This window comes from Pseudophryne corroboree, chromosome 4, assembly GCF_028390025.1.
Source record: "Pseudophryne corroboree isolate aPseCor3 chromosome 4, aPseCor3.hap2, whole genome shotgun sequence".
Classification (NCBI taxonomy): Eukaryota; Metazoa; Chordata; class Amphibia; order Anura; family Myobatrachidae; genus Pseudophryne; species Pseudophryne corroboree.
Window position 1 is genome coordinate 919,805,415 of NC_086447.1, and position 27,909 is coordinate 919,833,323.

At 49.8% G+C, this 27,909-nt stretch overlaps 1 protein-coding gene across 7 annotated transcripts in view; it reads right to left on the reverse strand.

Annotated features, from left to right (window-relative positions):
* The window catches only part of DNAH14 (dynein axonemal heavy chain 14), a 427,754-nt gene that overhangs the window by 278,244 nt on the left and 121,601 nt on the right, over positions 1 to 27,909 (reverse strand). For all 7 annotated transcript variants that reach the window (XM_063919003.1, XM_063919002.1, XM_063918999.1 and 4 more), the window contains exon 23: positions 16,913 to 17,084. In XM_063919003.1, the coding sequence (XP_063775073.1) occupies positions 16,913 to 17,084 (172 nt within the window). The remainder of the gene's footprint in view (positions 1 to 16,912; positions 17,085 to 27,909) is intronic.

Below are 27,909 nucleotides of genomic sequence, written 5' to 3' on the forward strand. Positions count from 1 at the left end.
GGGTGTATCTTCCTATTGGCCAGGATGGCACTCGCCAGGGGCGCCAGTCGAGCAGGGGCGCCGTCCAGAGGTGCCACCCACGGGCAGTAGGCACATTCACTTTTAGAGGCAGCAGCTATCCCCCCACCCCCGTGTAGTTCCTCACCAGCAGGGATGCCCAGTAATGATCACAGCATGCAGCATCGGCTGCTGGGAGGTGTAGTTTATGTAGAGTTTCTTGTCTGTATTGTGGTGCGGTGCTGGACCCCGGCGCCAATTACAGTGCCTGATGTTGCATTCTTTGATCATTAATGGGCATCCCTGCTGTTGAGGAACTAAATGGGGGTGGGGGGATAGCTGCCACCTCTAAAAGTGAATCTACCTAAAAGTGCTGCCTTTAATAGTAAAATCAACATGGGGCATATGTGTGTCTGGCACTGTGGGGGCATATGTGTGTCTGGCACTGTGGGGGCATACGTGTATCTGGCACTGTGGGGGCATACGTGTGTCTTGCACTGCGGGGGCATACGTGTGTCTGGCACTTTGGGGGCATATGTGTATGTGGCACTATATTTGGAGGCATTATGTGTATCTGGCACTGCACTACTGGGGTCATTATGTGTAACTGGCACTATACTGGGGGACATTATGTACATCTGACACTATACTGGGGACATTATGTGTAAGGAGAACTACTGTGGGTATTGTGTGTAAGGCTGCTAATTGTGTGCGTGCATGTGTAGGGGGTGTGATTATATATTTATAGTTTGATATCATAATATAAAATTGTGAGGGCACGCCCACTTTCCCAGGAGCATGCACGCCTTCCCATATTATATATATATATATATATATATATATATAGCATACTTGCCTACCTGGCCCTCTCCATGAGGGAGAAAATGCTCTGTTCCTGGACTTGCCTGGTAATGTATGATTGCCATCACCTGTGGTGAGCTAGGTAATTGATAAGAAAGGTGTTTCACCACAGGTGATGGCAATCATACATTACCAGGCAAGTCTAGGAACAGAGCATTTTCTCCCTCATGGAGAGGGTCAGGTAGGCAAGTATAATATATAGGCACTACTGTATGGCATAATGTGTATAAGGGGTACTACTGTGTAGCATAACATGAATAATGTACATTACTGCGCTGTGTAATGTGGGTAAGGCACACTACAGTGGTGTAATTTGAATTGGGGTACTATTGAGTGGCCATGCCCCTTTTTTTGGCACACGTGCCTTCACTATTTCAAATATGGAGGGGGCACCAGTACTTTAATTTGCCAGGGGCGCTCGGACCCCTAAATACACCCCTGCTCCTGAGCTCCTAGAAAGAAAGTATATTTTAGGTTTTTTATTTTACAGTGAGACCTGCTGGCAACAGACTCACTGCACCGAGGGACTAAGGGGAGAAGAAGCGAACCTACCTAACTGTGGGTAGTTTGGGCTTCTTAGGCTACTGGACACCATTAGCTCCAGAGGGATCGACCGCATGGAACCGTCCATTGATGTTCGGTCCCGGAGCCGCGCCGCCGGCCCCCTTACAGAGCCAGAAGCAAGAAGAGGTCCGGAAAATCGGCGGCTGAAGACATCAGTCTTCACCAAGGTAGCGCACAGCACTGCAGCTGTGCGCCATTGCTCCTCATACACACTTCACACTCCGGTCACTGAGGGTGCAGGGCGCTAGGGGGGGCGCCCTGAGAAGCAATAAAAACACCTTGGCTGGCAAATATATCACAATATATAGCCCCAGAGGCTATATATGTGATAAATACCCCTGCCAGAATCCATTAAAAAGCGGGAGAAAAGTCCGCGAAAAAGGGGCGGAGCTATCTCCCTCAGCACACTGGCGCCATTTTCTCTTCACAGTGCAGCTGGAAGAAAGCTCCCCAGGCTCTCCCCTGTAGTTTTCAGGCTCAAAGGGTTAAAAAGAGAGGGGGGGCACTAAATTTAGGCGCAATATATGTATACTAGCAGCTATTGGGGGGAAAATCACTCAATTATAGTGTTATCCATAGTTGCCTACCCTCCCTCATTCTGCAGGAGACTCCCTGAAATAGTAGCAATCTCCCTCACTCCCTGAATGGTCCCTCAATCTCCCTGAAAAAAAACGAATCATAGATACATACATTTAAATGGTATCATCAGTGCCATTTCCCTGTATTGGTTATAAGGCACAATGATCCCTATGGCTACATGCATTTTAAAGGTTTCTTGTGGCCACTTACAGTATATGGAACCTCTTGTAAAACACAATACACAAACAAATCCTGCAAAATATAAGAGTCTTTTCTTCAACAAGTAGATCTTACTAACTTTGGGGCTCATTTACATTTGGATGTAAGTCATTTTCATGACACGCCTCTCAGATGTAGCAGTACGCGCAGGGCCGTCTTAACAGTAGTGTGGGCCCCTGGGCACAGCAACGCACTGGGGCCCCTACCCATCCTCCAGAAGTAGGGGTGGGGGGTGCTATCAGTGGCAGCGGGCGGTAGGGGGTGATCTATCTTCCGCTAAGCATGTAGAACCTGGAGCAGTAATTTCTGCTAATTACTTCTTTACTGCACAGATGGGGCGGGAGGGAGAACACTAAACTGTAGAATGGGGCATTGTGCTGGATGAAGTGGCCCTGGTACATGACTTTCAGGGTGGTAGGGCGTGTTTAATACGTAGGGGAGGAGTGGATGGTGTGCGGCTTAATATTTATCATTTTCTGGTGGGAGGGCAGCTTGCTTGACTGCAGATATCTCAAGTTCCTGGTAATAGATTTCTTAGATTTTAATAGGATAAAAAACTATAGAGACCCACCTTTCAGGAGGTGCTGGGGACTTGTAGATCAGAGTTCAGGAACTAGAGCAGTCCTCCAATGAAAATATAAAACTGCATACCAGGCGTGTGGAACTGGAGCAGGGACCAGCTACTTGAAGGCGGATATCTCTGGTTCTGGGCATAGTAGGGCCAAGTTGCCATTGTCCACTGAAAGGGGAGAGTCCCAGCATTTGGAGTATACCCTCGGAAAAACTCTATGTCAGACAGAACCTAAGATATCTGGCTTGGAAGAGCAACTAACAGGCTTGGATAGGGACCACTGCTTTGAAGTCGGATATCTCTGGTTTCCTAGGGCCGATTTTCAAAAATCTGGTACCCCTGGAAAGAGGGGACCCTCAGCTATTAGCCTAGGGCCCTTATACTCATGGGGCCCTTGGGCAAGAGCCCATTGAGCCCATACGAAAAGACGGCCCTGAGTACGCGCCCGCGCTGATAGGTGTCACTTTCACAATCTACCTGAAATGCTTTTTCAAAAGTAGGCTAGTATGGTGTTATCCCTGCATTATATAGCGCTCTGGTGTGTGCTGGCATACTCTCTCTCTGTCTCCCCAAAGGGCTTTGTGGGGTCCTGTCCTCAGTCAGAGCATTCCCTGTGTGTGTGCGGTGTGTCGGTACGGCTGTGTCGACATGGTTGATGAGGAGGCTTATGTGGTGACGGAGCAGATGCCGATAGATGTGATGTCGCCCCCTGTGGGGCCGACACCAGAGTAGATGGATAGGTGGAAGGTATTAACCGACAGTGTCAACTCCTTACATAAAAGGCTGGATGACTTAACAGCTGTGGGACAGCCGGCTTCTCAGCCCGCGCCTGACCAGGCGTCTCAAAGGCCATCAGGGGCTCAAAAACGCCCGCTCCCTCAGATGGCAGACACAGATGTCGACACGGAGTCGGACTCCAGTGTCGACAAGGTTGAGACATATACACAATCCACTAGGAACATCCGTGACTTGATCCCGGCAATAAAAAATGTGTTACACATTTCTGACATTAACCCAAGTACCTTTAAAAGAGGGTTTTATGTTTGGGGAGAAAAAGCAGACAGTGTTTTGTTCCCCCATCAAATGAGTGAATGAAGTGTGTGAAAAAGCGTGGGTTCCCCCGATAAGAAACTGGTAATTTCTAAAAGGTTACTGCTGGCGTACCCTTTCCCGCCAGAGGATAGGTCACGTTGGGAGATATCCCCTAGGGTGGATAAGGCGCTCACACGTTTGTCAAAAAAGGTGGCACTGCCGTCTTAGGATACGGCCACTTTGAAGGTGCCTGCTGATAAAAAGCAGGAGGCTATCCTGAAGTCTATATTTACACACTCAGGTACTATACTGAGACCTGCAATTGCCTCAGCATGGATAGTGCTGCTGCGGCGTGGTCTGATACCCTGTCTGATAATATAATACCCTAGACAGGGATAATATTTTGCTAACATAGAGCATATTAAAAGACGTCGTCTTATATATGAGGGATGCACAGAGGGATATTTGCCGGCTGGCATCCAGAATTAATGCAATGTCCATTCTGCCAGGAGGGTATTAGGGACCCGGCAGTGGACAGGTGATGCTGACTTTAAAGGCACATAGAGATTCTGCCTTATAAGGGTGAGGAATTGTTTGGGGATGGTCTTTGGGACCTCGTATCCACAGCAACAGCTGGGAAGAAAAAAAAAATTTACCTCAGGTTTCCTCACAGCCTAAGAAAACTGTATTATCAAGTACAGTCCTTTCGGCTTCAGAAAAGCAAGCGGGTCAAAGGCGCTTCCTTTCTGCACAGAGACAAGGGAAGAGGGAAACAAAAATCTTCTCCCGCTTCCTCTGAGTCCACCGCATGTCACTGGGACTCCACAGGTGGAGCCAGGTGCGGTGGGGGCGCGTCTCGGGAACTTCAGCGACCTCTGGGCTCGCTCACAGGTAGATCCCTGGGTTCTGCAAGTTGTATCACAGGGATACAAGCTAGAGTTCGAGGCGACTCCCCCTCGCCATTACCTCAAATCAGCCTTGCCTGCTGCCCTCGGAGAGGTAGTACTGGCGGAAATTCACAAGCTGTACTTCCAGCAGGTGATAATCAAGGTACCCCTCCTTTAACAAGGCCGGGGTTACTATTCCACAATGTTTGTTGTACCGAAACCTGAGGGTTCGGTGAGACCCATTTTAAAATTGGAATCCTTGAACACATATATAAAAAAATTCAAGTTCAAGATGGAATCGCTGAGGGCGATTATTCCAAGCCTGGACGAGGGAGATTACATGGTATATCTGGACATCAAGGATGCTTGCCTGCATGTCCCATTTACCATCCTCACCAGGAGTACCTCAGATTTGTGGTACAGGATTGTCATTACCAATTCCAGACGTTGCCGTTGGGCCTGTCCACGGCACCGAGAGTATTTACCAAGGTAATGGCCGAAATGATGATACCCCTTCGAAAAAAGGGAGTTTTAAATTATCCCATACTTGGACGATCTCCTGATATAGGCGAGGTCCAGGGAGCAGTTGTTGGTAGGGGTGGCACTATCTCTGAAGTGCTACAACAGCACGGTTGAATTCTAAATATTCCAAAGTCACAGCTGGTCCCTACGACACATCTACTGTTCCTGGGAATGGTTCTGGACATAGACCAGAAATAAGTGTTTCTCCTGGAGGAGAAGGCCAAGGAGCTGTCATCTCTAGTCAGAGGCCTCCTGAAACCAAAACAGGTGTCGGTGCATCACTGCACGCGAGTCCTGGGAAAAATGGTAGCTTTCTACGAAGCAATTCCATTCGATAGTTTCCATGCAAGAACTTTTTCAGTGGAACCGGTTGGACAAGTGGTCCAGGTCGCATATCAGATGCATCGACTGATAACCCTGTCTCCATGGACTAGGGTGTCTCTGCTGTGGTGGCTACAGAGTGCTCATCTTCAAGAGAGCCGCAGAGTCGGCATACAGGACTGGGTCCTGGTGACCACGAATGCCAGCCTTCAAGGCTGGGGGGCAGTCACACAGGGAAGTATCTTCCAGGGACTATGGTCAAACCAGGAGATTTCCCTACACAAAAATATTCTGGAACTGAGGGACATTTACAATGCCCTAAGTCAAGCAAAACCCCTGCTTCAAAACCAGCCGGTACTGATTTAGTCAGACAACATCACGGCGGGCGCCCATGTAAACCAACAGGGCGGCACAAGAAGCAGGATGGCGATGGCAGAAGCCACAAGGATTCTCCGATGGGCGGAAAATCATGTGTTAGCACTGTCAGCAGTGTTCATTCCCGGAGCGGACAACTGGGAAGCAGATCTTCTCAGCGGACACGACCTCCACCCGGGAGAGTGGGTACTTCATCCAGAAGTCTTTCAAAGGATTGTACACCATTGGGAAAGGCCACAGGTGGACATGATGGCGTCCCGCCTCAACAAAAAGCTATAAAAGATATTGCGCCAGGTCAAGGGACCCTCAGGCGATAGCTGTGGACGCTCTGGTAACACCGTGGGTGTACCAGTTGGTGTATGTGTTCCCTCCTCTGCCTCTCATACCCAAGGTACTGGGAATAATAAGAAGGAGAGGAGTAAGAACTATACTCGTGGTTCCGGATTGGCCAAGAAGAGCTTGGTGCCCAGAACTTCAAAAAATGATCTCAGAGGACCCATGGCCTCTGCCGCTCAGACAGGACCTGCTGCAGCAGGAGCCCTGTCTGTTCCAAGACTTACCGCGGCTGCGTTTGACGGCATGGCGGTTGAACACCGGTTCCAAAAGGAAAAAGGCATTCCGGAGGAAGTCATTCCTACGCTGATTACGGCTAGGAAAGATGTGACCGCAAAACATTATCACCGCATATGGTGAAAATATGTTGCTTGGTATGAGGCCAGGAAGGCCCCAACAGAGGAATTTCAACTGGGTCGAATTCTGCACTTCCTACAGTCAGGAGTGACTATGGGCCTAAAATTGGCTTCCATTAAGGTCCAGATTTCGGCTCTGTCGATTTTCTTCCAGAGAGAACTGGCTTCACTACCTGAAGTTCAGACATTTGTAAAGGGAGTGCTGCATATTCAGCCCCAACTTGTGCCTCTAGTGGCACTTTGGGATCTCAACGTGGTGTTGAGATTCCTAAAATAATGGAGCTACTTAAAACCGTGGATCTGAAATATCTCACGTGGAAAGTGGTCATGTTGTTGGCCTTGGCTTCGGTCAGGCGTGTTTCAGAAATGGCGGCTTTGTCATGTATAAGCCCTTATCTGATTTTCCATATGGATAGGGCAGAATTGAGGACTCGTCCCCAGTTTCTCCCTAAGGTGGTATCGGCTTTCCAATCGAACCAACCTATTGTAGTGCCTGCAGCTACTAGGGACTTGGAGGATTCCAAGTTACTGGACGTAGTCAGGGCCTTGAAAATTTATGTTTCCAGGACGGCGGGAGTCAGGAAAACTGACTCGCTACTTATCCTGTATGCGCCCAACAAGCTGGGTGCTCCTGCTTCTAAGCAGACTATTGCTCGCTGGATTTGTAGTACAATTCAGCTGGCGCATTCTGCGGCTGGACTGCCGCATCCTAAATCAGTAAAAGCCCATTCCACGAGAAAAGTGGGCTCATCTTGGGCGGCTGCCCGAGGGGTCTCGGCTTTACAACTTTGCCGAGCTGCTACTTGGTCAGGGGCAAACATGTTTGCTAAATTCTACAAATTTGATACCCTGGCTGAGGAGGACCTGGAGTTCTCTCATTCGGTGCTGCAGAGTCATCCGCACTCTCCCGCCCGTTTGGTAGCTTTGGTATAATCCCCATGGTCCTTACGAAGTTCCCAGCATCCACTAGGACGTCAGAGAAAATAAGATTTTACTCACCGGTAAATCTATTTCTCGTAGTCCGTAGTGAATGCTGGGCGCCCATCCCAAGTGCGGATTGTCTGCAATACTTGTGTATAGATTTTGCCTAACTAAAGGGTTATTGTTGAGCCATCTGTTGAGAGGCTCTGTTATATTTCATACTGTTAACTGGGTATAATATCACGAGTTATACGGTGTGATTGGTGTGGCTGGTATGAGTCTTACCCGGGATTCAAAATCCTTCCTTATTGTGTCAGCTCTTCCGGGCACAGTATCCTAGCTAAGGTCTGGAGGAGGGTCATAGTGGGAGGAGCCAGTGCACACCAGGTAGTCCTAAATCTTTCTTAGATGTGCCCAGTCTCCTGCGGAGCCGCTATTCCCCATGGTCCTTACAGAGTTCCCAGCATCCACTACGGACTACGAGAAATAGATTTACCGGTGAGTAAAATCTTATTTGTGTTTGTTTGATTGGGGGTAATGTAGCGTCTCAGCCAGACGTAATGGACCATTCTGTCTGCCACACGACGAGGCGGAATCTGACGGCAATCCAGACCCATCACACAACACAGACATGGCCAAACAACTCCAGCCGCATCTGTAACAGGAAAAGTTACTTTTGGGGCATGAAGAGCCGTCCGTGTGGGATTATATCTGGTTCTCACCTCTACACCAGTCTGGACAGGGGCTTTCTGTACTCAGAAGACATTCAAGATAAAATACACATCATGGGAGGTCATTCCGAGTTGTTCGCTCATTAGCGATTTTCGCAACGGAGCGATTAAGGTGAAAATGCTCATGCACTAAGTATTTTAGCACAAAACTTAGTAGATTTACTCACGGCCAATCAAAGAATTTTCATCGTTGAAGTGATCGGAGTGTGATTGACAGGAAGTGTTTCTGGGCGGAAACTGACCGATTTCTGGGAGTGTGTGGAAAAACGCAGGCGTGCCAGGATAAAACGCGGGAGTGTCTGGAGAAACGGGGGAGTGGCTGGCCGAAAGCAGGGCGTGTTTGTGACGTCAAACCAGGAACGAAACGGGCTGAGCTGATCGCAGTGTAAGAGTAAGTCTCGAGCTACTCAGAAACTGCTAAGAAATTTCTATTTGCAATTCTGCTAATCTTTCGTTCGCAATTCTGCTATGCTAAGATACACTCCCAGAGGGCGGCGGCTTAGCGTGTGCAATGCTGCTAAAAGCAGCTAGCGAGCGAACAACTCAGAATGAGGGCCCATGGTCTTTTCTTGTACTGTAGCTGTCATGCCCACTACACTGCGTCAGGAACTGCCTAGAAAATCAGTCTGCGCATAGGTTTGCAGATACATCTATACAGGGAATTCCGCCATAGACGTGTCCTGTCCACTTATCTCATACGGACACCGACTGCTAGATTGAAAGGTCAACTGGTATTTATTGAATTGCTGACCTGATTTTTGTATTATGATCGTGGAAGATGGCAAAAGAAGGCGCTACCAAACGCCGGCTCTAGTCAATAATTCTATACCACGAAAAACTGAGGAGGGGACTGAACAACCGCCTCCTAACACCATAACCCGCACCGTGCAGGACCCAGCGTTCCTTACACTGGTCACTGCATAACCCACACCGTGCAGGACCCACCGCTCCTTACACTGGTCACTGCATAACCCGTACCGTGCAGGACCCACCACTCCTTACACTGGTCACTGCATAACCCGCACCGTGCAGGACCCACCGCTCCTTACACTGGTAACTGCATAACCCGCACCGTGCAGGACCCACCGCTCCTTACACTGGTAACTGCATAGCCCGCACCGTGCAGGACCCACCGCTCCTTACACTGGTAACTGAATAGCCCGCACCGTGCAGGACCCACCGCTCCTTACACTAGTAACTGCATAACCCGCACCGTGCAGGACCCACCACTCCTTATACTGGTAACTGCATAGCCCGCACTGTGCAGGACCCACCGCTCCTTACACTGGTAACTGCATAACCCGCACCGTGCAGGACCCACCGCTCCTTACACTGGTAACTGCATAACCCGCACCGTGCAGGACCCACCGCTCCTTACACTGGTAACTGCATAACCCGCACCGTGCAGAACCCACCACTCCTTACACTGGTCACTGCATAGCCCGCACCGTGCAGGACCCACCGCTCCTTACACTGGTAACTGCATAACCCGCACCGTGCAGGACCCACCACTCCTTACACTGGTAACTGCATAACCCGCACTGTGCAGGACCCACCGCTCCTTACACTGGCAACTGCATAACCCGCACCGTGCAGGACCCACCGCTCGTTACACTGGTAACTGCATAACCCGCACCGTGCAGAACCCACCACTCCTTACACTGGTCACTGCATAGCCCGCACCGTGCAGGACCCACCGCTCCTTACACTGGTCACTGCATAACCCGCACCGTGCAGGACCCACCGCTCCTTACACTGGTAACTGCATAACCCGCACCGTGCAGGACCCACCGCTCCTTACACTGGTCACTGCATAACCCGCACCGTGCAGGACCCACCGCTCCTTACACTGGTAACTGCATAACCCGCACCGTGCAGGACCCACCGCTCCTTACACTGGTAACTGCATAACCCGCACCGTGCAGGACCCACCGCTCCTTATACTGGTAACTGCATAGCCCGCACCGTGCAGGACCCACCGCTCCTTACACTGGTAACTGCATAACCCGCACCGTGCAGGACCCACCGCTCCTTATACTGGTAACTGCATAGCCCGCACCGTGCAGGACCCACCGCTCCTTACACTGGTAACTGCATAACCCGCACCGTGCAGGACCCACCGCTCCTTACACTGGTAACTGCATAACCCGCACCGTGCAGGACCCACCGCTCCTTACACTGGTAACTGCATAACCCGCACCGTGCAGGACCCACCGCTCCTTACACTGGTAACTGCATAACCCGCACCGTGCAGGACCCACCGCTCCTTACACTGGTAACTGCATAACCCGCACCGTGCAGGACCCACCGCTCCTTACACTGGTAACTGCATAACCCGCACCGTGCAGGACCCACCGCTCCTTACACTGGTAACTGCATAACCCGCACCGTGCAGGACCCACCGCTCCTTACACTGGTAACTGCATAACCCGCACCGTGCAGAACCCACTACTCCTTACACTGGTCACTGCATAGCCCGCACCGTGCAGGACCCACCGCTCCTTACACTGGTAACTGCATAACCCGCACCGTGCAGGACCCACCACTCCTTACACTGGTAACTGCATAACCCGCACTGTGCAGGACCCACCGCTCCTTACACTGGCAACTGCATAACCCGCACTGTGCAGGACCCACCGCTCCTTACACTAGCAACTGCATAACCCGCACCGTGCAGGACCCACCGCTCCTTACACTGGTAACTGCATAACCCGCACCGTGCAGAACCCACCACTCCTTACACTGGTCACTGCATAGCCCGCACCGTGCAGGACCCACCGCTCCTTACACTGGTAACTGCATAACCCGCACTGTGCAGGACCCACCGCTCTTTACACTGGTAACTGCATAACCCGCACTGTGCAGGACCCACCGCTCCTTACACTGGCAACTGCATAGCCCGCACCGTGCAGGACCCACCGCTCCTTACACTGGTAACTGCATAACCCGCACCGTGCAGGACCCACCGCTCCTTACACTGGTAACTGCATAACCCGCACCGTGCAGGACCCACTGCTCCTTACACTGGTAACTGCATAACCCGCACCGTGCAGGACCCACCGCTCCTTACACTGGTAACTGCATAACCCGCACCGTGCAGGACCCACCGCTCCTTACACTGGTAACTGCATAACCCGCACCGTGCAGGACCCACCGCTCCTTACACTGGTAACTGCATAACCCGCACCGTGCAGGACCCACCGCTCCTTACACTGGTAACTGCTTAACCCGCAATGTGCAGGACCCACCGCTCCTTACACTGGTCACTGCATAACCCGCACCGTGCAGGACCCACTGCTCCTTACACTGGTAACTGCATAACCCGCACCGTGCAGAACCCACCACTCCTTACACTGGTCACTGCATAGCCCGCACCGTGCAGGACCCACCGCTCCTTACACTGGTAACTGCATAACCCGCACCGTGCAGGACCCACCACTCCTTACACTGGTAACTGCATAGCCCGCACCGTGCAGGACCCACCACTCCTTACACTGGTAACTGCATAACCCGCACCGTGCAGGACCCACCGCTCCTTACACTGGTAACTGCATAACCCGCACCGTGCAGGACCCACCGCTCCTTACACTGGTAACTGCATAACCCGCACCGTGCAGGACCCACCGCTCCTTACACTGGTAACTGCATAACCCGCACCGTGCAGGACCCACCGCTCCTTACACTGGTAACTGCATAAACCGCACCGTGCAGGACCCACCGCTCCTTACACTGGTAACTGCATAACCCCACCGTGCAGCACCGTGCAGGACCCACCGCTCCTTACACTGGTAACTGCATAACCTGCACCGTGCAGGACCCACCGCTCCTTACACTGGTAACTGCATAACCCGCACCGTGCAGGACCCACCGCTCCTTACACTGGTAACTGCATAACCCGCACCGTGCAGGACCCACCGCTCCTTACACTGGTAACTGCATAACCCGCACCGTGCAGAACCCACCGCTCCTTACACTGGTAACTGCATAACCCGCACCGTGCAGGACCCACCGCTCCTTACACTGGTAACTGCATAACCCGCACCGTGCAGGACCCACCGCTCCTTACACTGGTAACTGCATAACCCGCACCGTGCAGGACCCACCGCTCCTTACACTGGTAACTGCATAACCCGCACCGTGCAGAACCCACCGCTCCTTACACTGGTAACTGCATAACCCGCACCGTGCAGGACCCACCGCTCCTTACACTGGTAACTGCATAACCCGCACCGTGCAGGACCCACCGCTCCTTACACTGGTAACTGCATAACCCGCACCGTGCAGGACCCACCGCTCCTTACACTGGTAACTGCATAACCCGCACCGTGCAGGACCCACCGCTCCTTACACTGGTAACTGCATAACCCGCACCGTGCAGGACCAACCGCTCCTTACACTGGTAACTGCATAACCCGCACCGTGCAGGACCCACCGCTCCTTACACTGGTAACTGCATAACCCGCACCGTGCAGGACCCACCGCTCCTTACACTGGTAACTGCATAACCCGCACCGTGCAGAACCCACCACTCCTTACACTGGTCACTGCATAGCCCGCACCGTGCAGGACCCACCGCTCCTTACACTGGTAACTGCATAACCCGCACCGTGCAGGACCCACCACTCCTTACACTGGTAACTGCATAGCCCGCACCGTGCAGGACCCACCGCTCCTTACACTGGTAACTGCAATCATAACCCGCACCGTGCAGGACCCACCGCTCCTTACACTGGTAACTGCATAAACCGCACCGTGCAGGACCCACCGCTCCTTACACTGGTAACTGCATAACCCGCACAGTGCAGGACCCACCGCTCCTTACACTGGTAACTGCATAACCCGCACCGTGCAGGACCCACCGCTCCTTACACTGGTAACTGCATAAACCGCACCGTGCAGGACCCACCGCTCCTTACACTGGTAACTGCATAACCCGCACCGTGCAGGACCCACCGCTCCTTACACTGGTAACTGCATAACCCGCACCGTGCAGGACCCACCGCTCCTTACACTGGTAACTGCATAACCCGCACCGTGCAGGACCCACCGCTCCTTACACTAGCAAAGCATGGACAATCCCGCAGGGGAACGACCGTTGTCCACTCGCAGGGGAAGGACACACTTGCCGTCTTACCAAAGGAAGGTGCCCCGCAATGACCACTTATGCCAAATGTGACCGCTGGCTGATAGCGACTTCCCGCCCGTCTGGCTTTTAATAGACAACTATCAAATTGTAGCACAAAAGAAAAACAAAATAAGAAAATGATCTGGGGGGATACGGTGAATAGGTTGACAGTCATTAGGCCGACCACTATAGGTCGACAGGGTAAAACTTGTAACCGATAATAAAAAACCTGCTACAAAATCTACCTAGCAACTACTCTGTCATCATAACAAAATCACAAACAATCAGGGCTCTTATATGGCTTTGTGTCTAGTCAGCCCTCAGCTAATCTTCTGCAAATCTACAATCTTGTTGTGCATGTGTAGTCGGCAAACTCACGTACCTAACTCATACGTTCCAAAGTACACCCCCAATCCTCCCAACTCCATCCCCTGGCTGGGGCATGTCTTTTACAGGTGCAACCAAATACAGGCGTTCCCCCACCCCCAAACAACTGCGCAAGAGCAGGCTCATGGCATCAAAAGAAGGGAATTCGTGCTGCAACTTTTTTCCGCTTTGTGGGAAACGGCCTTTCAGGGGGAAATCACTGATTTTCAGCTGTTTGTGTTAAAGGGGCGATATGAATTACAGGCAAAACACTTAAGATTTGCCTTCAATAAAATCGACCCATTAATTTATGCAAAATTAAAAAAAAATCGCCATTCATTACATGTCCCTCTGTGTGTAAATAGCCCAGATCTTATACCAAGTTTGCTGAAATGCAGAGATGGAAATCTAATGAAACAGTAATTCATTTAGTAACAGCGGGCAATCAACAACTAATGGTCTTCACCAAACCTATACGCGCGTCCGCAGCGCCACTTGGTATAAACTGAAAATGAACCCTGCAGACCTCCCCATAACTATAGGGGCATTAACCCTTATATTCCTAGTTTGCAGTGGCGTAACGAGGTTTGGAGGCCCCGGGCAAACTCCCAGGGTGGGCCTCCTATGTGATTTCTACATACTGTACCCTTAGGTCTACATGTGCCACTGTATAGGTACCAATTGATGCAAACAAGGAACCTGCAGACGAGGAGGGAGCTGTACAGAAGCGTTGGGTATGGTATTCCGGCGTACGGAATCCTGGTGGTCAGCATACCGACGCCGGGATCCCAGCTGCCAGAAAGCCGTCAGGGGGGCGAGCGCAACTAAGCCCCTTGCGGGCTCACTGTTCTATTCCCACTCTGTGGGTGTCATGGACACTCACGAGTGGGACTAGTCCCTGTAGGTCGGCATTCCATCTGTCGGCATTTCAAGCGGTCGGGATTCCGACGTCGGGATCCTGGCCGCCGGGATCCCGACCGCAGACAACGTGACTACATCAGGTACAGAATGCTGGTCAGACACACTGCCAGGGGACTGACACAGCAATGGGCATCTGTGGAGGTACCCACGGGGACTTCAACCTCCACAGATGGACCCCAACGATGGAGGAGATCCCTCAGTAATGCACCAGACAGCGGGGGTCAAACAGGCCCAGAAAACAGCATCATCAGCGTGGTTGCAGCAGACAAAGATCTGGAAGTCCAGAAATTCAGGCTGAAGCTTCCGGTCTATCCAGGTGGTGACGATCAGGTGCCAGAGCTCAGTGGGGCCCCATCACCTTTTGGGCCCCTGGACATCTGCCAGTCTAACCACCCGGTAGCTAGTTTGCTTCTCACTACTGGTCTGCTCTGCCTGGCCGGCCTTTGGAACTATTGGCCACATGGGGAGTAGTAAGACAACAATCAGAACGTCGACATTCATTAAGACGACACTATAATGTCGAAATTGTCTGAATTTTGAAATACAGGATGTCGAAACGTTGCGGATTTTGACATGCTGACATTCACAATGAGATCGACCTGTTTATTATGTCAACATTGCAAAATGTCAGCGGTCATGTCGACTCTTATTATAGCCAACCCTAGCCGCAGCCAGCCTACCTGTAACCATAAACACAGCCTAACCCTAATTTCACATGTCATCATTTATAATGTGCTGACATGATACTGTCATTATGAACATATAAGCATTTTCACCGAACAAGTTGACATTCTGAATGTGTCCACATTGATTGCCAACAATCTAACTATATGCCCCCTGTAGGCGACTGGCGTTGGGGACCTTTTTCATTTGTTTTTTTCCAATTACCGTAATTCTTGCCACCAAACTATGTCGCCGTTGCTGTGTCGGTAATTTACTTTTGTTTCAGTAAAAAAAAAAAAAACACGCTAAACTGTAAATGATTGTATTCTGTATTGTTGGTAGAGAATATTAATTAAATGACATTACAGGAGTAATACACTTGTTTATCTAAAAGGGAACGAGGCGGCAGCACCTATCTCAGGCAGCGGAACGGGGACACCGCCACTGGTGAGTAACTTAATAATCTGCAAATGGTTCCGGCAATACATAAAGAGAAAGGGAACGCTGTGCTTTCATGGAACCAGATGGTACATTAATAGGTTCTCGGCTCTCATACCAAGAGAAATCTATGTGCACCACTGAAAGAATAAGGGGGAATTCAATTACCGACGGAAAAGCGTATCCGCGCTAAAAGACGCGAAATGACCGCGAACCCCAGTAAAAAGATGCAAAATTACAGCGATTCACCGTAAATTTGCCATACACCTATTCAATTGCCTGCAAAAAAGATTTTGCTGTAATTTTACCGCAAATTTCTATCCACCAAATCTGAGCAGGTGATAAACTTTGGGGAAAATCCCTATTTTAAGTTAAAAATGTCGGGATTTGGTTCTGAACCCATGGGACACCCCCTGAATGACTAATTAGACACTTAGAAGTTTTTAATTATTTTTGATTGGCCAATAATTACGTCATTTTTGGGGTGAAAAAGTGCAAAATGATGGAAACTGGGGTACTAGGTGTGGGACAGGTATATTGGGGTGTTTTATGAGTGGGACAAGTATTTTTAGACTTGCAGATGGGAGCAATCGGTCTGTTTCCACTTTTCTTTTTAAAGTTCCCTAAAATGACCCAAATATATACTTATATCCATTTTTATGTACCCTAAATGTAATTTTAGCACTTATATTGCTGAGAAAAAAATAGCTTTCTGTAATTTTTTTAAATAAAAAAATATATACACATACAATAGGCATTTGACCCAATTTAAGTACCAGAAATACTTTGATTATAACCAATAATAAACTTTTATACTGTTATTCGATGTTACATTAGTTTTTTAGGGGGAAATGGACATATTTACCACTTTTTCACTTTTTTACTTTCGGCACTAATTTTCGTTGCAATCCCGTTTTTGCAAATTTGCATATGAATAGGACGAATTGCAGAAGCGCGCATACCCGCGAAAAAGTCTGTTTTCACAGCGAAAAATAAGCATAAATGGCAAAAATAGCAATCGCAGTAAATTGCAGCGATTTTGCCGCTAATTGAATACCCCCCTAAACGCAGAGTATCAGTTTTCGCACAGAAGACCTGAATGCTATATCCGCCCATCTACCATCACCTACCTCTAGGCATTTCAGTATCTTCTCCAAATGAGCATTGTTGGTCTGCAGTACTTCCAGTACCCCCGGCACAGTAGCGGCCCGTAGGGCGTTGGGCCTGTCCTTTGTGTAGTTCATTAACTCTTTCCAGGAGAGGTCCACTTGGGAAAAGAGCTTGGCTTCGGCTGGGAGCTGTCTACACACAATATACATAGTATTAGAAGCTGGCGATGTAAGAATATATACACAATGTACGAGACGCTGTTCTGAATGTCATTTCCCATTTCTTATACAGTACTTCTCTTTATTGCTTTCCTCCGTAATCCAATTGTACAGTCTCCAGAGAGAAGGATGGACGTATGTTTAATAATGTTTCCAGTTTTATACGATGGATAAGACCAGAAGCGATGGGAGAGGTGACAGCACAGATAATTCCAGTGCTCATCATAGGAAAGCATAACCCAGGTGTCATTATCTTTATGTAACAATGTTATTGTCTTAGGACCAATCAGATTCGTGTTATGATGCCTGAACGTTGGCTGGTGCTGTTCTGGGACATTGCGGTGCATTCAGCAATTACAGACATATGTATAACAGCTGCAGTATATATAATCTTGGAGGTGAAATAGAAACAAATAAAATGGACAGTATATGACTATCCAGGAGCTGTAGTTACAACAAGACCACAGTAACTACAGGCACACCCGATGAATATAGCCACTGTGCCATTTAATGACATATTCAATGTTAAACTTAAAAGCAGGCATAGGCAACGTATAGCACTCCAGCTGCTGTGGAACTGCACACCCCAGTTATTAGGGCATGCTAAATCTATGATAGGGCATGCTGGGTTGTGTAGTCCCACAGTAGCTGGAGTGCTGCACATTGCCTACCCCTGATTTAAAGGGTTCCTATACATAGAGGAGGCTGCCATTGTGTGACTTGGACATTTGGTCACAATGACGCGGGCGATAATGACTTGGATTCTGCTGCGTGCATTCATTTTCTTTTTGAATATTAAAGGACACCGCTGCGAAGGCTCCAGGGACTGCAGGGTCACTGCTATAAGCCACAGTCTGACCCCAGCAGTCACAGTCTGACCCCAGCAGTCACAGTATGACCCCAGCAGTTACAGTATCACCCCAGCAGTCACAGTCTGACCCCAGCAGTCACAGTATGACCCCAGCAGTTACAGTATGACCCCAGTAGTCACAGTCTGACCCCAGCAGTCACAGTCTGACCCCAGCAGTCACAGTCTGACCCCAGCAGTTACAGTATGACCCCAGTAGTCACAGTCTGACCCCAGCAGTCACAGTCTCGAGTGACACATAGGGGAGCTGGCTGGAGTGACACAGTGCTGGCAGGAGTGACACATGGGGGAGCTGACTTGAGTGACATAGGAGGGTGCTGGTTGGAGTGAAACAGAAGGGTGCTGGCTGGAGTGACACATAGGGGAGCTGGCAGTAGAGTTACACATGGGGGAGTTGACTGGAGTGACACATAGGAGGGTGCTGGCTGGAGTGACACAGGAGGGTGGTGGCTGGAGTGACACAGGAGGGTGCTGGCTGGAGTGACACAGGAGGGTGCTGGCTGGAGTGACACAGGAGGGTGCTGGCTGGAGTGACACAGGAGGGTGCTGGCTGGAGTGACACAGAAGGGTGTTGGCTGGAGTGACACATGGGGGAGCTGGCTGGAGTGACACAGGAGGGTGCTGGCTGGAGTGACACAGAAGGGTGCTGGCTGGAGTGACACAGAAGGGTGCTGGCTGGAGTGACACAGAAGGGTGCTGGCTGGAGTGACACATGGGGGAGCTGAAGTGTATTATGTGAATCTGTCTTTTTCAATATATTTTATGTGGATCGGCTTTTCAATTATTTTATGTGGAAGTAGCTTTTTTAATATATTTTATGTTGTATCTGACTTTAAAATGTATTTTATGTGGATCTAGCTATTTCAATATCTTATTTCTCCAACGTCCTAGTGGATGCTGGGGACTCCGAAAGGACCATGGGGAATAGCGGCTCCGCAGGAGACTGGGCACAAAGTAAAAGCTTTAGGACTAGCTGGTGTGCACTGGCTCCTCCCCCTATGACCCTCCTCCAAGCCTCAGTTAAGATTTTGTGCCCGAACGAGAAGGGTGCAATCTAGGTGGCTCTCCTGAGCTGCTTAGAGTAAAAGTTTAAATAGGTTTTTTATTTTCAGTGAGACCTGCTGGCAACAGGCTCACTGCATCGAGGGACTAAGGGGAGAAGAAGCGAACTCACCTGCGTGCAGAGTGGATTGGGCTTCTTAGGCTACTGGACATTAGCTCCAGAGGGACGATCACAGGCCCAGCCATGGATGGGTCCCGGAGCCGCGCCGCCGGCCCCCTTACAGATGCTGAAGCAAGAAGAGGTCCATAAATCGGCGGCAGAAGACTTTCCTGTCTTCATAAGGTAGCGCACAGCACTGCAGCTGTGCGCCATTGCTCTCAGCACACTTCACACTTCGGTCACTGAGGGTGCAGGGCGCTGGGGGGGGGGGCGCCCTGGGAAGCAATGAATTTACCTTATTTGGCAAAAAATACATCACATATAGCTCCTGGGCTATATGGATGTATTTAACCCCTGCCAGTTTTCCAGAAAAAAGCGGGAGAAGAGCCCGCCGTGAAGGGGGCGGGGCCTATCTCCGCAGCACACAGCGCCATTTTTCCCACACAGCTCCGCTGGTAGGAAGGCTCCCAGAATCTCCCCTGCATCCTGCAACTACAGAAACAGGGTAAAAAAGAGAGGGGGGCACTTATTTGGCAAAATAACAGATATAAGCAGCTATAAGGGATAGACACTTATTGTAAGGTTGTCCCTATACATATATAGTGCTCTGGTGTGTGCTGGCAAACTCTCCCTCTGTCTCCCCAAAGGGCTAAGTGGGTCCTGTCCTCTATCAGAGCATTCCCTGTGTGTGTGCTGGGTGTCGGTACGTGTGTGTCGACATGTATGAGGAGGAAAATGATGTGGAGGCGGAGCAATTGCCTATAATGGTGATGTCACCCCCTAGGGAGTCGACACCTGAATGGATGGCCGTAATTAAGGAATTACGTGACAGTGTCGGCACGTTACAGAAAACTGTTGACGACATGAGACAGCCGGCAGCTCAGTTAGTGCCTGTCCAGGCGTCTCAAACACCGTCAGGGGCTATTAAACGCCCGTTACCTCAGTGGGTCGACACGGTCCCAGACACAGACACTGACTCCAGTGTCGACGGTGAAGAAACAAACGTATTTTCCAGTAGGGCCACACGTTACATGATCACGGCAATGAAGGAGGTTTTGCACATCTCTGATACTGCAAGTACCACAAAAAGGGGTATTATGTGGGGTGTGAAAAAACTACCCGTAGTTTTTCCTGAATCAGATGAATTGAATGAAGTGTGTGATGAAGCGTGGGTTACCCCCGACAAAAAACTGCTAATTTCTAAAAAATTATTGGCACTATATCCCTTCCCACCAGAGGTTAGGGCTCGTTGGGAAACACCCCCTAGGGTGGATAAGGCGCTCACACGCTTATCAAAACAAGTGGCGTTACCGTCTCCAGAAACGGCCGCCCTTAAGGAGCCAGCAGATAGGAGGCTGGAAAATATCCTTAAAAGTATATACACTCATACTGGTGTTATACTGCGACCAGCAATCGCCTCAGCCTGGATGTGCAGTGCTGGGGTGGCTTGGTCGGATTCCCTGACTGAAAATATTGATACCCTGGACAGGGACAATATATTATTGACTATAGAGCATTTAAAGGATGCATTCCTATATATGCGAGATGCACAGAGAGACATTTGCACTCTGGCATCAAGAGTAAGTGCGATGTCCATTTCTGCCAGAAGAGGATTATGGACGCGACAGTGGTCAGGGGATGCGGATTCCAAACGGCATATGGTAGTATTGCCGTATAAAGGGGAGGAGTTATTTTGGGGCGGTCTATCGGACCTGGTGGCCACGGCAACGGCTGGGAAATCCACCTTTTTACCCCAAGTCACCTCGCAGCAGAAAAAGATACCGTCTTTTCAGGCTCAGTCCTTTCGTCCCCATAAGGGCAAGCGGGCAAAAGGCCACTCATATCTGCCCCGGGGCAGAGGAAGGGGAAAAAGACTGCAACAGACAGCTTCTTCCCACGAACAGAAGCCCTCCCCCGCTTCTGCCAAGTCCTCAGCATGACGCTGGGGCCTTACAAGCGGACTCAGGCACGGTGGGGGCCCGTCTCAAGAATTTCAGCGCGCAGTGGGCTCACTCGCAAGTGGACCCCTGGATCCTGCAGGTAGTATCTCAGGGGTACAAATTGGAATTCGAGACGTCTCCCCCTCGCCGGTTCCTGAAGTCTGCTTTACCAACGTCTACCCCCGACAGGGAGGCGGTATTGGAAGCCATTCACAAGCTGTATTCCCAGCAAGTGATAATCAAGGTACCCCTCCTACAACAGGGAAAGGGGTATTACTCCACGCTGTTTGTGGTACCGAAGCCGGACGGCTCGGTGAGACCCATTTTAAATCTGAAAGCCTTGAACACTTACATAAAAAGGTTCAAGTTCAAGATGGAGTCACTCAGAGCAGTGATAGCGAACCTGGAAGAAGGGGACTACATGGTGTCTCTGGACATCAAGGATGCTTACCTCCATGTCCCAATTTGCCCTTCTCACCAAGGGTACCTCAGGTTTGTGGTACAGAACTGTTACTATCAGTTTCAGACGCTGCCGTTTGGATTGTCCACGGCACCCCGGGTCTTTACCAAGGTAATGGCCGAAATGATGATTCTTCTTCAAAGAAAAGGCGTCTTAATTATCCCTTACTTGGACGATCTCCTGATAAGGGCACGGTCCAGAGAACAGTTAGAGGTCGGAGTAGCACTATCTCAAATAGTACTACGACAGCACGGATGTATTCCAAAATCGCAGCTGATTCCGACGACATGTCTGCTGTTCCTAGGGATGATTCTGGACACAGTACAGAAAAAGGTGTTTCTCCCGGAAGAGAAAGCCAGGGAGTTATCCGACCTAGTCAGGAAACTCCTAAGACCAGGCCAGGTGTCAGTGCATCAGTGCACAAGGGTCCTGGGAAAGATGGTGGCTTCTTACGAAGCGATTCCATTCGGCAGATTCCACGCAAGAACTTTTCAGTTGGATCTGCTAGACAAATGGTCCGGATCGCATCTTCAAATGCATCAGCGGATAACCCTGTCTCCAAGGACAAGGGTGTCTCTCCTGTGGTGGTTACAGAGTGCTCATCTCCTAGAGGGCCGCAGATTCGGCATTCAGGATTGGGTCCTGGTGACCACGGATGCCAGCCTGAGAGGCTGGGGAGCAGTCACACAGGGAAAAAATTTCCAGGGCTTGTGGTCAAGCATGGAAACGTCACTTCACATAAATATCCTGGAACTAAGGGCCATTTACAATGCCCTAAGTCAGGCAAGGCCTCTGCTTCAGGGTCAGCCAGTATTGATCCAGTCGGACAACATCACGGCAGTCGCCCACGTAAACAGACAGGGCGGCACAAGAAGCAGGAGGGCAATGACGGAAGTGGCAAGGATTCTTCGCTGGGCGGAAAATCATGTGATAGCACTATCAGCAGTGTTCATTCCGGGAGTGGACAACTGGGAAGCAGACTTCCTCAGCAGACACGATCTTCACCCGGGGGAGTGGGGACTTCACCCAGAAGTCTTCCACATGATTGTAAACCGTTGGGAAAAACCAAAGGTGGACATGATGGCGTCTCGCCTCAACAAAAAACTGGACAGATATTGCTCCAGGTCAAGGGACCCTCAGGCAATAGCTGTGGACGCTCTGGTAACACCGTGGGTGTACCGGTCAGTGTATGTGTTGCCTCCTCTTCCTCTCATACCAAAAGTACTGAGAATCATAAGAAGGAGAGGAGTAAAGACTAGACTTGGTACCCGGAAATTCAAGAGATGCTCACGGAAGACCCGTGGCCTCTACCTCTAAGACAGGACCTGCTCCAGCAGGGACCATGTCTGTTCCAAGACTTACCGCGGCTGCGTTTGACGGCATGGCGGTTGAACGCCGGATCCTGAAGGAAAAAGGCATTCCGGATGAAGTCATCCCTACCCTGATCAAAGCCAGGAAGGATGTAACCGTACAACATTATCACCGTATTTGGCGTAAATATGTTGCGTGGTGCGAGGCCAGGAAGGCCCCTACGGAGGAATTTCAACTGGGTCGATTCCTGCATTTCCTGCAAACAGGACTGTCTATGGGCCTCAAATTAGGGTCCATTAAGGTTCAAATTTCGGCCCTGTCGATATTCTTCCAAAAAGAACTAGCTTCTGTTCCTGAAGTTCAGACGTTTGTCAAGGGAGTACTGCATATACAGCCTCCTTTTGTGCCTCCAGTGGCACCTTGGGATCTCAATGTAATGTTGGGATTCCTAAAATCACGTTGGTTTGAACCACTCACCACTGTGGACTTGAAATATCTCACATGGAAAGTGGTAATGCTGTTAGCCCTGGCTTCAGCCAGGCGTGTATCAGAATTGGCGGCTTTATCCTATAAAAGCCCTTACCTAATTTTTCATACGGACAGGGCAGAATTGAGGACTCGTCCTCAATTTCTCCCTAAAGTGGTTTCAGCATTTCACTTAAACCAACCTATTGTGGTGCCTGCGGCTACTAGGGACTTGGAGGATTCCAAGTTGCTGGACGTAGTCAGGGCCCTGAAAATATATGTTTCCAGGACGGCTGGAGTCAGAAAATCTGACTCGCTGTTTATCCTGTATGCACCCAACAAGCTGGGTGCTCCTGCTTCTAAGCAGACGATTGCTCGTTGGATTTGTAGCACAATTCAGCTTGCACATTCTGTGGCAGGCCTGCCACAGCCAAAATCTGTAAAAGCCCATTCCACACGGAAAGTGGGCTCATCTTGGGCGGCTGCCCGAGGGGTCTCGGCTTTACAACTTTGCCGAGCAGCTACTTGGTCAGGGGCAAACACGTTTGCTAAATTCTACAAATTTGATACCCTGGCTGAGGAGGACCTGGAGTTCTCTCATTCGGTGCTGCAGAGTCATCCGCACTCTCCCGCCCGTTTGGGAGCTTTGGTATAATCCCCATGGTCCTTTCGGAGTCCCCAGCATCCACTAGGACGTTAAAGAAAATAAGAATTTACTTACAGATAATTCTATTTCTCATAGTCCGTAGTGGATGCTGGGCGCCCATCCCAAGTGCGGATTGTCTGCATTACTTGTACATAGTTATTGTTACAAAAATCGGGTTATTGTTGTTGTGAGCCATCTTTTCAGAGGCTCCTTCTGTTATCATGCTGTTAACTGGGTTCAGATCACAAGTTGTACGGTGTGATTGGTGTGGCTGGTATGAGTCTTACCCGGGATTCAAAATCCTTCCTTATTGTGTACGCTCGTCCGGGCACAGTATCCTAACTGAGGCTTGGAGGAGGGTCATAGGGGGAGGAGCCAGTGCACACCAGCTAGTCCTAAAGCTTTTACTTTGTGCCCAGTCTCCTGCGGAGCCGCTATTCCCCGTGGTCCTTTCGGAGTCCCCAGCATCCACTACGGACTATGAGAAATAGAATTATCGGTAAGTAAATTCTTATTTTTTACTAGGGGCGTGGCCTAGCAGGAACAAGGCCACACCCCATTTTTACACATGCAACTTTGGTTCGATGCCGTCTCTTAGATGTACCAAACAAGATTTTTTGGGCTCTTTGTCTCTGACTGGTTGGCCACCCCTGCATTAGAGACTGTACAAAGAAGGACAAATAAAATGGTGCATGGCCTACATCAGATAACTTACCCGGAAAGACAAAAAGATCTCAATATGTATAGTGTGCAGCAGAGAAGGGAAAGGGGGGACATGATAGAAACTTTCACATATACCAAGGGTTTTACCAAGATACAGGAGGGAAACATTACTCACAGAAAGAGAAGTATTAGAACCATACTTGCCGATATTGCTTTCGGGAGGGGGCAGCCTGGTCGGCGAACAGGGGGCGTGTCCGGTAGTGAGGGGGCGTGTCCTGGGCGTGACAGCATAATACGTCATTGTGCTCCACTGCCCGCTATCCAGTGCCGAGGAAACAGACGCTGGAGAGAGGGGGCGGAGCTATGATGACATCATCGGGTCCCCCTCGGACCGCCCACTGGTGCACCGTTGTGGGCAGCCAAGGGGGGGTGCGGGAGCGGCGGCGGATGCGGCACACTTGTCTACCTTTCCGGGGGGGCGGGAGCGCCACCCGATTTTCGGGAGGGTAGGCAAGTATGATTAGAACACGAGGACATGCACTGAGACTGGGGGGGGAGGTTCAGGGGACATAATGAGGAAACATTACTTCACAGAAAGTGTAGTGGATAAGTGGAATAGCCTCCCATCGGAGGAGGTAGAGGTTAAGACAGTAGCGCAATTTAAACAAGCATGGGATAGACATAAGGATCTCCTTACACAGAAATAAGGATCAAATAAGGCTTGAGGTAAAAAATAAGAATTTACTCACCGGTAATTCTATTTCTCGTAGTCCGTAGTGGATGCTGGGAACTCCGAAAGGACCATGGGGAATATCGGGCTCCGAAGGAGGCTGGGCACTCTAGAAAGATTTATGACTACCTGGTGTGCACTGGCTCCTCCCACTATGACCCTCCTCCAAGCCTCAGTTAGGACACTGTGCCCGGACGAGCGTACACAATAAGGAAGGATTTTGAATCCCGTGTAAGACTCATACCAGCCACACCAATCACACCGTATAACTCGTGATATTATACCCAGTTAACAGTATGAAACAATTGAGCCTCTCAACAGATGGCTCAACAATAACCCGATTTAGTTAACAATAACTATGTACAAGTATTGCAGATAAACCGCACTTGGGATGGGCGCCCAGCATCCACTACGGACTACGAGAAATAGAATTACCGGTGAGTAAATTCTTATTTTCTCTGACGTCCTAGTGGATGCTGGGAACTCCGAAAGGACCATGGGGATTATACCAAAGCTCCCAAACGGGCGGGAGAGTGCGGATGACTCTGCAGCACCGAATGAGAGAACTCCAGGTCCTCCTTAGCCAGGGTATCAAATTTGTAGAATTTTGCAAACGTGTTTGCCCCTGACCAAGTAGCAGCTCGGCAAAGTTGTAAAGCCGAGATCCCTCGGGCAGCCGCCCAAGATGAGCCCACCTTCCTTGTGGAATGGGCATTGACAGATTTTAGCTGTGGCAGGCCTGCCACAGAATGTGCAAGCTGAATTGTACTACAAATCCAACGAGCAATAGTCTGCTTAGAAGCAGGAGCACCCAGCTTGTTGGGTGCATATAAAATAAACAGCGAGTCAGATTTTCTGACTCCCGCTGTCCTGGAAACATATATTTTCAGGGCCCTGACAACGTCTAGCAACTTGGAGTCCTCCAAGTCCTTAGTAGCCGCAGGCACCACAATAGACTGGTTCAGGTGAAACGCTGACACCACCTTAGGGAGAAACTGGGGACGAGTCCTCAATTCTGCCCTATCCATATGGAAAATCAAATAAGGGCTTTTACAAGACAAAGCAGCCAATTCTGATACTCGCCTGGCAGAAGCCAAGGCCAATAACATGACCACCTTCCACGTGAGATATTTCAGATCCACGGTCTTTAGTGGCTCAAACCAATGTGATTTTAAGAAACTCAACACCACGTTGAGATCCCAAGGTGCCACAGGAGGCACAAATGGGGCTGGATATGCAGCACTCCTTTCACAAATGTCTGAACTTCCAGTACTGAAGCTAGTTCTTTTTGAAAGAAAATCGACAGAGCCGAGATCTGTACCTTAATGGAACCTAATTTTAGGCCCATATTCACTCCTGCTTGCAGGAAATGCAGAAATCGACCTAGTTGAAATTCCTCTGTTGGGGCCCTTTCGGCCTCACACCATGCAACATATTTCCGCCATATGCGGTGATAATGATTTGCTGTAACCTCTTTCCTGGCTTTAATAAGCGTAGGAATGACTTCTTCCGGAATACCCTTTTCCTTTAGGATCCGGCGTTCAACCGCCATGCCGTCAAACGCAGCCGCGGTAAGTCTTGGAACAGACAGGGCCCTTGCTGTAGCAGGTCTTGTCTGAGCGGCAGAGGCCACGGGTCCTCTGAGATCATCTCTTGAAGTTCCGGGTACCACGCTCGTCTTGGCCAATCCGGAACCCCGAGAATTGTGTTTACTCCTCGCCTTCTTATTATTCTCAATACCTTTGGTATGAGAGGCAGAGGAGGGAACACATAAACTGACTGATACACCCACGGTGTCACTAGAGCGTCCACAGCTATTGCCTGAGGGTCTCTTGACCTGACGCAACACCTCTCTAGTTTTTTGTTGAGGCGGGACGCCATCATGTCCACCTGTGGACAATCCCACTGATTTACAATCATTTGGAAGACTTCTAGATGAAGTCCCCACTCTCCCGGGTGGAGGTCGTGCCTGCTGAGAAAGTCTGCTTCCCAGTTGTCCACTCCCGGAATGAACACTGCTGACAGCAGTGGCGCACCCAGGGGGGTTTCCGAGTACCCGGAAACCCCCCTCCACTAAAAAAAAAAAAAAAATTTTTTTTTTTTTTTTTTTTTTTTTTAGCTGCATGAGTATTATTAATGACTGTCTAGCGTCATCTGCAGCCTGCTGTCTTCCTGGTGGCACTTGCAAGTGCAATAAAAGTTTACTTTATTTTAATTATAGTACATATATATCCATGTGCCTACATATATACACATGTATATACATAAATGCAAATCCAAGGAAGAAGGCACTCTGGAGTCATCAATAATGGCAAAGTAGCAAATGTGTATTAAAGGTTCAGGTCGAGTACTTTCGGGGACAGCACCCCGTCCTCAGGACCACACCACAACAGTACAATCATATACATACATACATACATACATATAAACACACACACACACACACACACACACACACACACACACACACACACACACACACACACACATACATATGATATATATATATATACATGTGTATATATATGTGTACTGTATGTGTGTGTATATATAT